The sequence below is a fragment of the Condylura cristata genome, unplaced genomic scaffold (assembly GCF_000260355.1).
Source record: "Condylura cristata isolate star-nosed mole 26May11 unplaced genomic scaffold, ConCri1.0 scaffold00021, whole genome shotgun sequence".
Taxonomy (NCBI): Eukaryota; Metazoa; Chordata; class Mammalia; order Eulipotyphla; family Talpidae; genus Condylura; species Condylura cristata.
This window is the reverse complement of record NW_004567122.1, coordinates 31,960,953-31,972,067: the sequence shown is the minus strand read 5'-3', so window position 1 is coordinate 31,972,067 and position 11,115 is coordinate 31,960,953. Positions and strand designations below refer to the sequence as shown.

At 41.7% G+C, this 11,115-nt stretch overlaps 1 protein-coding gene across 2 annotated transcripts in view; it reads right to left on the bottom strand.

The window, feature by feature from the left end:
* Positions 1-3,785, bottom strand: part of ARHGAP26 (Rho GTPase activating protein 26) — a 415,883-nt gene extending 412,098 nt beyond the window's left edge. The window contains exon 1 of one of the 2 annotated variants that reach the window (XM_004686837.2): positions 3,285-3,785. In XM_004686837.2, coding sequence (XP_004686894.1) covers positions 3,285-3,438 — 154 coding nt within the window. In that variant the 5' untranslated portion in view covers positions 3,439-3,785. The remainder of the gene's footprint in view (positions 1-3,284) is intronic. The other variant, XM_012727989.1, reaches the window with a different exon arrangement.
* Between the last annotated feature and the right edge of the window lie 7,330 nt (positions 3,786-11,115).

Below are 11,115 nucleotides of genomic sequence, written 5' to 3'. Positions count from 1 at the left end.
TACATATACATATACATATACATATACATATACATATACATATACATATACATATACATATACATATACATATACATATATATGGCTATCAGGATTCTTCTCCAGTGGTTAATACACACAAGTGTCTACGTTGCCAGTAATAGACATGAAGGAGGCACTACCTAACTCCTTGCACCCAAGCCAAAAAGTCTCTCTGGTCTTAGAGACTTTTGCTCCATGTCTTGACAACCTTGATAGATACTAACATCCACCATTCATTCAACAAAGCTCAGCACCAGATTCCCCACTAAGTGCTTCCTTGATATGCACTGAAATCCAAACCAAACTTAGGAGGTCAGTGTGGCTATTCCTTTTTCATGCCAGAAGAGTGCAGCTTTAATAACTTGCCCAGAATCAACCAGTGAAGTGATGGGGTAAAGAGATTCAAACCCAAGGAATCCCGAAACTTAATTCTTTAAGTCTGAATTTTACCTCCAGGCTCTATCAATCTCTATAGAAAGAAAAAAGCCCTTAAATACAGAATCCTCTTGACAGGGACACTAACTGACCAGGTCAAGGAAAGGGCCCTGGTTAAATGCGTGTCCACAGAAAAGGTCTCGACAAATCAGAACAGAAAAAAAACTACCTGGAAGTCACCAAGACCCTACTCCACATCAAATCAAAATTTTCTACAAAATCAGGACTTTGTAAAGTGTAGGGCCAAAATTATTTTACTATTCTCGAGTCTAGACTTGTTTATCAGATTCACAAGGCAAGTCAAAAGACAACTGATGTAGACAATAACTTTACTTCAGGGTTTAAGTTCACAAGTTATGGAATCAGACAATGTGTGCTTGTACACATTTAATTGCTGTGTAGCCCTCACCAGGTTACTGACCTCTCTGATATTTACTTTCCTCCTTTATAACAATAACCTAGTTGAACTGTGGCAATCCCTGGAGGCCAGTTTTAGTGCCTTAACACATAAACTTAAGTCCAACAATCTGTCAATACTAATTAAAAATAAAACCATCAAATTCTGGACCTAGAAGAGGCTGAAAAAATCAACTAAATATTACTTAAATAATAACGTGTCTACTTTATGTCTTTATTTTTAAAACACTGGCTTTACAGTGGTGACAAGAATCATATGGAGAAAAATAATACACAAGCACAAATATATAGGTATTCAATACACCAAACACTTAATGACAATGGAATGCCTGAAATCTGGGGAGTCAATATTCAACTCTACCCTCTTTATTTTAAGAGGTTACACAATCAGTTCAATTAGTGATGAGTAGCAATAGAAGAGTTAGCAGTAGAAACGATGTAGAGATTAGAAAACCTAATGTTCCATCAGTCTCCTCCCCAAGTGATAGGCTGTTCCAGTGCACCACATAACAAATAATATTTGAACCCTATTACTTATACCCAGAAAACTCTTCTGAACCCCTTCACTCTCCAGCAAAATAGTATTAAACAAATTGCCTATCATTCAAATGAACCCTCCTAAGATTTAAGGTCAGCATACAAAATTCAAGTCCAAATTCCAGCAGGGATGGCCCAGAGGATTCACTCTGGGCAAGCAGCATGGGGCAGAATTAGGAGTTCTGCATAGCTGTGCACTCCATCTCTGGCTCAGATCATGTGAGGGTTCAAAACTAAGAACTGCTAGAGATGTGTAGCTCTGGAGTAATGATTCACCCAAGATTGTTTTCTCATTTGTAAAATGAATAAGGGACATAAGATAATTCCTGGGTGAAGCAGTGCCCATCCTCAGTGCCCCACACACAGCAGGTACTCCAAACATTAGCTGAATAAAGCAAAGGCCCAATAAAAATCATCCTGAGATTGAAACAAAATTCATGATCCCTACCTATAAGTGAGCCCCTAACTTAATTCAAACCAGAGATGTGATTACTTAACCAAGGATGTCCCTTTATCACTGACAAAAAAAATATGTTCTTGTATTTTAGGTCCCAGACTCTAGAAAGCCGGCCTCTGAGAAGACTCTACACATCACAGTTCTGTGTCACCCCCAAAAGATTGGCACTCATAGCCCTGGGGTTCCAACATCTTTCCTCTTCATTTTTCTTTTAGAAACAATAAGCTCATAAAATGACACCACAGGCAGTTGGCTTCTGTAAATCTTTTAAGAGGCCTGGAGACAAGTCTCACAGTTAGGACCTTCCTCTGAAGCCTTACTTAGAGAAAAGCAACAAGCAAAGTAGTCGAAGTCAATTCACTATCTGTCCTCATTCCTGATTCTGAAAACTAAGACAGACTGAACTATTTAAAATAGGTAAGCTGAAAAGGCAACCCAAAAATGCCTTCACAATCCAAGGTGCTCATTCCCTGAGCAGGTTAACTGACCAGAAGAAATTCTCTAGTTCTGCAAAAGCTAAGGGAAAGCCATTCACCAGAACGCAAATTTCATGTCTCTCCAAGAAAACGGGAAATAAGCAAACGTTCGAAAATTTTAAAGTATGAGTTTAAACTTCTCAGCGGACAGATGACATTGCTTCCAGACTGGCCTTTTCAAGGATAATAGGCGAGGGGAAAAGGAGAGCAAGGGAGACAGAGAAGGAGAGAGTCAGGATATGTTCGTTCTATTTTTAAACCTTCGCCCACAGTTTAGAGTAAAAGAACACTCTGATTCTATACTCCCACCCCTATCACCTTCTGCTAAACTCAAGAATCAGAACCTGCACACGTACCTCATCCTGATTCTAGATTTGGGGATTACTGACTGCCATACTCCAAAGAGCAGAGGGCGAACCTAACCAACCACTTCACCCAACCCTTTTCTGGGCAGTGCCTGTGCCTTTCGGAGAACCCCGCCGCGCTGAGCCCTATGGAGCTTCGTGCCCGGAGCTAAGCAGGCACAATTCGCCTTTTCTCGAGGAGAGGCAGCGCCCCCTTGGCCAGGCACAATCCATTCCCACGGCTGGGCACCCAGGGGTGAGCAACTTTTTCCCCAGAGGAACCCGAATCGTGGATGCTCAGGGGTTCCCCACAGGCATTAGCGTTCCACTCCTGGGACACCTGTGTACCGCGCACCCCCACCGCCGTGGCCCGATCACCACTCACGTTCGGTCACCTCCCAGCCATCCCGAGTCGCTAATAGCTAAGCGACAGGTCTCTTTCTTCTTCATACTATTGCTGGCTCGCCCATTTTACATAGCCCTTCCCGCCTCATTACCAGCATCTACAGCTGTCCCTCAGCGCCCCGGGAGCTAAAAAACCGCCAGCGCAGAGCTCCCGCCCGGAATCCCCAGCCCGGCCGGGCAGGGGGCACTCACTTTTGAGTGCGGTGATGAGTGACTTCCCGTCCTTGATGAGCTCCTTGATAAATTTATTAGTCTTGTCCAGCTCCGCTTCGTGCGACTTGAGAGTCTCTCGGAAGTGCGGGCTGTCGAGGCAGCAGTCGCTAAATTCGAGCGCGGGGAGTCCCATGGTGCCCGCGGTGCCCAGTCGGGGGGCGCGCCTCCCCCAGGGCCCAGCTGGCCCTCAGTCCGCACGCGAGGGGACCACGGCCGGACCCCCGACACCGCCGGCTCCACAGGTGTGGCGCTGGCTCGCCCTCCGCGCTGTGTCCGCGGTGCGCAAGACTACCCAACCGAGCTGGGACCCAGTCGATGGGCGGTTGCTCTGGTGGCGCGCAAAGGAGAGGCTGGCAAGCAGGAAGCTCAGCCGCGGACCCGCAGCGGTGCCGGGAAGCGAGCTAGCAGGCAAGATAGTGCGTCCACCGCCTCCCCGCCTCCTTGGCGGGTTCGCTCTCCGGCAACCTCTAGCGCCCTCTCACAGCAGCCTAGCCGCCCCTCCGGCGTCCGGGCCGCTCGAACGTGCTACCGATGACCTAATCCAGGACAGACCAATCAGAGCACCAGCCTCAGCCCGACCCCCCGGCCTCCCGGGGAAGCCCAGCCCTTCCGCGGCTTTAACCCAATCAGCGAGGAGTAGAGGCGGAGACTAAACATGGGGGCGGAGCTCACGCCACCGCCTAGGTCCGCAGCACAAGCTCCGCCCCCGATGCCCGTGAGGGGTTGCAGACCCCAAGCTTTAGGGCGAGTATGTGGCCGAACGAAGGCCACTCTCCCCCTCAGACCTTGTCTCAGAGCCTCAGCCCCAGACGATATTTTTCGAGACCTGGAGAGCAGAGGGGCATGGGTGAAAAAAACTAGGAATTAGGACTACAGTTCTCCTCAACCTCACACTGAACTGCTAGGCAATCGAACTTGCACTCAAAACGCGGCCCCCTGGCACAGGGCGTGATCCTGACTGTATCGAGCGAGAGACCCCGTAGACTTTAGGTACACGGCCCGGCTTCCAATTACAAAACATTTGTATCTTAGAATTACCACCTTTTCTTGCCTGCAGTCTTCCTGACCCCTACAGTCAGTCCCACTAGCGGCCACTCCTGCTCAAAACCCGCCCACTGCCGAAGGACCTACCATCATCGAGAGTATTTCAGCCCCTGCTGTTTTTCTGCCCGACACCTAGCACAATTTTACATAATTAAGACCCATCGCTTCTTGTCTTTCCCTATACGCTGAGCTTCACCAGTGCACCAGCCACCGCAGTTTCCTTGTGCACCACTGCATGCCCAACACCAAGCATAGCGACTGGCATTTAATAAGATACTCATGCTGCCCGTGTGCTAAGGTGATTGATAAATACTTACGTAATAAATGAATGGATCCTTTACCATGTCCCTCTCCACCTCTTACCCCCCATTCTTTTTCTGGGTAGTTCCAACACGGAACTCAAATCAGGCAGCTCACTCTGCCTGATACCAGTCTAGATCCCAGTGTCTAGTACTGAATTATGAATAAATTATCTGTACATCAAGGAACTAGCAGTCTTTCTTTAGTTAAATGGGGTGGGGGGGTGTAAATTTGCTATGTGTGGACACTAGGCTATCCTAGGAATAAAAAGATGATTAACACAGAATGAATTTGATTCATTATGGTAAGGGCGGAAAGGAAGCAAACAAGCAATAGCAATGCTGCAAAGTTAGAATAGGAGAAATCTGTGTGCATAAGCATATGGAGAAAGTGTTGCTTACTTAGGGGGCCAGAAGAAGTCCCTATGATAAGAAATTGATTTATAAAATGCAAAAGTGAGTGAATGACTATAGTTTAGTTTACTTGTTAATTAAATTTAGACTTAACACAGTAGGCCCAAACAGCAATCTAATGAATAATTAAAACCCTGAAAATATTCTTGGCCCTCACTGACCAAGGATGAGAAAGATCTCAACTAGAAACTTCTTGAGAGTAAATCTGTTTCATACTGTGTGAGTACTAAAAGGTAGGCATTCTATATCTCTACTGATACATAGCAAATCACACCAAAACTTAATGGCTTGAAACGAAAACCAATACTTTGTTTTCTTTTGTGTACTCTGGATTTGTTTTCTTTTGTGTACTCTGTGGATTAGGACGTTGGGAAGAATTTAGCTAGGTGATTTTGGTTTTGTATCTCTTGTATATCATTTGATAGATGGTGACAAGACCTGAAGGCTTGCTTAATCATGATGAGCATCTCTCTTCAGATGAGCTCAAGGTGCCCCCTATGGTCTCTCTATGTGGTCTAATTTAGGCTTCCTCACTGCATGGTGGCCTCAGAAACCCAGGTTCCAGCTCACTGAGGGAAAACTGTATCCTCTTTATGATCCAGCTTTAAAAGTAATATAATTCTACCACTTACATTAGCTTCACTGGCTTTGTTTCCCTCCCAAGAATTCCAGCAGAAATTACTAGACTGTAGCCAACAGAGAAGCGAGTCACAGCACACACAGATTCAAGAGGATACAAAGTAGGCTGTACCTCTAGATGGGGGAGTGACAAGAAAGAACAAGAGATACTGTTGTAGTCATTTCTGAAAACAGTTGGTTTGGGCGGGTCAGGCATATGGTAAGGTTTCAAAAAATGTTGCATAAATAAAGTAAGGTCCACATTATTTTGGTAACCTACTAAGGGAAACTGAGCCAATGTTTATAAAGTATAAAGTTATATACATATAACTTTATAAAGTATAAAGTTATATACATTACATACATACATATAATATATGTATATATGTATGTATGAATATATATATATATACACACCAATAATACTATATATTGGCTATCATTTGTTGAGTGCTTAGTTTGTATCAGATACTAAGATAAATAATTTCTTTACAAATATTCAATCCCCACAAGGTGAGATAGGTACTGATAATCCCCACTTTTCAGGTGACCAAGACCAAGTGAGATCCAGGGTTGTAATCTGAATAGGTTACCTAGCTAAGAAGTGTATAAGGCATACATATACACACAAACATATATCTTAATATACCTATTTACAGATACGTTAATATGGACAACAGGTAAATTTTCTATGAATATGATCCAGAATTTTCACAAAAGACTTTCAAATATCACTATCGACAAAAGAGAATCACAATGCATTGAGAACAGAAACTAATACATCTCTTTCCTCCTAGAAAATAAGCTCCATGAGGCAGAGATTTTGTGTTGCTCACTGCCACCATGAGAGTCCTGGCTCTCAGACAGCACAGTACTTCAAAGAAACATACCAAGGGAAGGGACAAGTGTCTAATAAGCACAAAACAATGACTCAATGGACAATACGGGTTGTTACCTTTGATGCAAATAGAAGAGTTAAATCCCAGAAATCACCTTCCTATGAAATATAAAAATAATTTAGGAAATCAAGCCTAAATTCTTTGGATTAATTCTGAATTCCACCAAATTACTCAAACACTAAACAGTTCTGTGTTAAGTATCACTGTATTTTATACTACTATTATTTCTTTACTTGTAGAGAATAGACTTTGATTGTCCAATTAACTTACAACTGCCACATAATTACTTCCCATTAGCAGAAAATAAGCACACTCATATATGTTATCTCTGAACACACATAATCAGAGGTTCATTGGTTCCTGAACAAGCTAGAGAACAGCTGATCCATGATGAGGGGCCACATGTAACTGAGAGCTGCCTCAGGGATTCAGACATCAGCACAAAATTTCTGCTTCCTTCCCGGCCTCCAACTGACCTTCCTCTGTGGGGCCTTCATTCTCAGTGGCTTTCTCTGTGTCTCCAAAATTATATCCAGCAATATTAGGAGTAAGAGTTTTCTTTCCAAGAATTCAAGAAGAAATCATTACTGGAGCCAAAGGAGAAACAGCCCCACTCCTAAAACATAAAACACTGGGGAGGCGTCATCCCCCAAAAGAACAAGCCAAGTGCTATTAACAGGAGAAAAGGGAATTGCTGCTGAATAGGCAGAAGCAATGACATGTAATGTACCTGACCAGTTCCCCAACCCCCTCAAAATGAATGCTCCTTCTGCTATTTTCCCCTGATTTTGTAATTCTAGCTAGCACCTATTCATTATTTTTTATAGTTGATACCATCTGTTTCTTACACAGTGAATTCTCCTTTGTATTATTAGTGGCTAAGACATCATCTTTCCTATTTTGAAATAATGGTTTTGGGGTGATGGAAATATTCTATATCTCAGTTCTGGTGAGGTTACAACGGAATGGACATTGTTCAAAATCCATGAGTATGTTCTGTTGTATATAAATTATAGCTCAATAAAGTTAATTTTAAAAAATAATTGGGTGGTATTGTCAATGGTGACAGTAAGCCTTTGCTGTCTAGTAGGATTTATGCTACATACTTTATTACATTTCTTCAGTTAATCTTTCCTAGAATCCTGAAAGTAGGTATTTTAGCAAAGGCTTACAGAGAGGATTACATAGTGGTAGAACTAGAATGTAAATCTATCTGTCTTAAATAATTATCTCCACAAGGCATCTACATGAAAGATATTTTTTAAATATCTAAAATCAATTTAATAATAGCCAAATACCTGAAAAAGGAATAAGATCACACATTAATAAGAAAAGAGATACCTCATTTTGAAGTGTATGTGCATTTGCAGGGCCTTCCACTAATTATATTTAAAAATATATCGATAATTAGATAAGCATCTAACTAGTTTTGGTTCTACATCCCGGGTCTCACAATTGTGTAGAAATGATTGAAGCAGACATGAAATCCTAACTTTTCTAAAAAAAGAAAGAAAGAACGAAAATCCAAGAGGCATGATCCATGGCTCTTTAGGAAAGGTAGAAAAATGTAGCATTTTTCTGCTTAAGGAATTAATGAAAATCTTATACTACACCGGTCTGTTCCATTTTTATTTCTATTCTTAGCAGCATTTTTATTTCTATTCTTATACATTTCATCTCTGCTACTTTTCTACCCAATATCCAATCTCCTCTCCTCCTTTCTTTTGTATTAAGGTACATAAAACATTTACTATGTTCCAGATACTTTTCTGAACACTTCGCAAAAAATAACTCAATCTCTTAACAACCCTATTATTATCAGATTGCCATTTTACAGAAGGAGAGGAAATTGAAAATGGATAAACAGAAGTCATGTAACCACTAGATGTAGAGCTGAGACCGAGATTCTAACTGGTAATCTAGCTCCCAGATGTAGACTATGTTCCTAACAGCACCCCAATATACCCAGCTAAAGAAATCACTTCCTTGGGCTTTCAAATAGCTGGTGTTGACCATGTGCCAATTTTCTGGCCATCGAAATATCACTGGAAATCTACTAGGTGGGAATGTGGAAAAGATTTTATTTTTTCAATAATGGGACAGTTGATACATTTTGCCCACTTTCCTTCCCTATTCTTTTTGTTCAGAATACGGGCGCTGTCCATAAAGAAGCAGCAACCATGAGTTAGCCATGACCGCTCCATGCTAAGGATTGTAGGATGGGAAGGCAATGGAAGGCAGGGACCTTGGTGAAATCCATGAGGCCCAATAACTACCCCCAAAGACCCAACTTCCCACTATTCACCACTTGAAGAGGGAAAATCTTAATGCATTTAAAGCCCATTGGTGGTATTTTTCTGTTACACAAAACCAAACATAGCTGGGGAAAAAAATCTGTTAAATAACAAAGCCACAAAAGAAGAATCAGCTAATTAAAAACATGTTGTGGGCCTCCCTGGTGGCGCAGCGGGTTAAAGTGCAGCACTAAGAATCGAAAGCCACTTCTGCATGAGTTTGATTCCCACCTGCCCCAATGGTGACCACATGACCCGCCCGCTGCTCCTCTCAGCAGTGTACTTACTCGATCTGCCTGTTCTGCGCCCCCCACTCTGTCTCTGGTGAATCCTCTCACTGCCCCTGCAACTCTGGCCTGTACCCCAGTTCTGTATGAATAAATAAATCTTTAAAATAAATAAATAAAAAATAAAACCATGTTGTACCACCCTCCTTTGAATTTTGGTTATCTGTATTAATACATGGTCCTTACGTAGTTTCATAACGGAAAACCATAACTTTTAAGGATGGCTTCTTAAACATATAAAAATAATATCTGCATTTATGGTCAGGAATGTACATGAGAACAGGAGTTTAAGAAAAAAGGTAGCATACTGAGGAACAGAAGCTTGATAAGGGCAGAAATGAAACCAGTAAACTGTCAAAGGCAATTTCAGTAGAGACCAGGATTACATGGGTTGCTAAAATATTTGTCCATTTCCTATATTTGTTGCTGTAGAAATGACCAAATGAAATTCACTCACTTCTGTTAAGTAACCTAGAAGTCCTTTAAGCCTTGCTCTCTTCTTCCCTTTGGATCTTTTACCTGTAAATGTATGCTTCATAAGCACTTCAGCATATTGGAGAACCTGAGAAACCTGCAGTAAACTCTCTAGTAAGTTTTGCTTAATCCAGTATTTCTTCTATGTCTCTATGAATAGACTCCCATTCTTCCCCCAACTCACAACCCATATAGCTAGTGCTCTGTGTAATGAACAGTAACAGCACAGACAGCAAATATAGGGGTCCATAGCAGAAATGTGTAACTTCTACCCTTTTAGTTGCCATTTCAACTGCTGAAAAAAAGAAAAAGTTTATCATGAGGAATTTACCAATTTTCTAACACAGGACTCTCACTCAACTTCAAATGTACATTAGTGGATGCCTTTGTCTTCCCCAGTGTTTGATTTCTTCAGAAGACTCCAATTTAAGGTAGCAGTGCTGTCAATGCTAAACAGTGCCTAGCTAGGTCTGTTGAAGAAGGATCTGGTGGGAGCAGAAGAGAACAATGTTTCAATATCAAAAGTAATTCTGCTGTTACTTTCTTCCAGGCAGGTGTCAATGTGAAAAAGCAGTTTTAAAATGGGTTATCCTGATCTAGACTCAGGACAATGTGGACGTGATATCTGCTAGGGTACAGTGGATGTTGGCAAATTTCCTTTCTTAATTGTATTTCTTTTTTGTAATTTTCTCTCACTACATTTCTATTAATCAACATTCGTTTATAGAAAAATTTGACTTACATAGCTAATAGCTGTAATATTCTCAAGCTAAAGTGTGCCATCATTAAGGTACTATCATTCCCCAATTTAAAAATAGACATTTTTTGTTGGTGAGGATGTGGAGAAAAAGGAACTCTTCATACACTGCTGGAGGGTGTGCAAACAAGTCCAACCACTATGGAAAGTAATATGGAAGTTCCTCAGGCTACTAAAACTGGAGCAATAATTCTACTTCTAGGAATCTACCCAAAGAACACAAAAACAAAAAGGATATCTGCACACCTATATATACTAAAGTTCTATTTACAATAGGTAAGATACGAAAGCAATCCAAATTCCCAAAAGTAGATGACCAGATGAAGAAGATATGGTATATATACACAATGGAATACTACTCAGCAATCAACAAAGATAAACTCATGCCACTTGCAGCAACCTGAATGAAGCTGGAAAGAACTGTGTTCAGTGAAATGTTGGAAGGAAATAAAAATACTTGGATGGTTTCACTTATAGGAGGAATATAGGGGAACCAAATAAGGGATCAGGAAAAATAAATAAATAACCAAAATTAATAGGTGACTATAAATCAGTGACATTCTACAGAGGAGGAAGTAAGGATCAAAACATGGGAGGGGTGCCCTCCCTGGTGGTGTAGCGGGTTAAAGCACAGCACTAAGAAGCTAAAGCCACTTCAACATGAGTTCGATCCCGGCCCCGGAGGTGACCCACATAGTGTGCAGACCTCTCCTGACCCACCCAC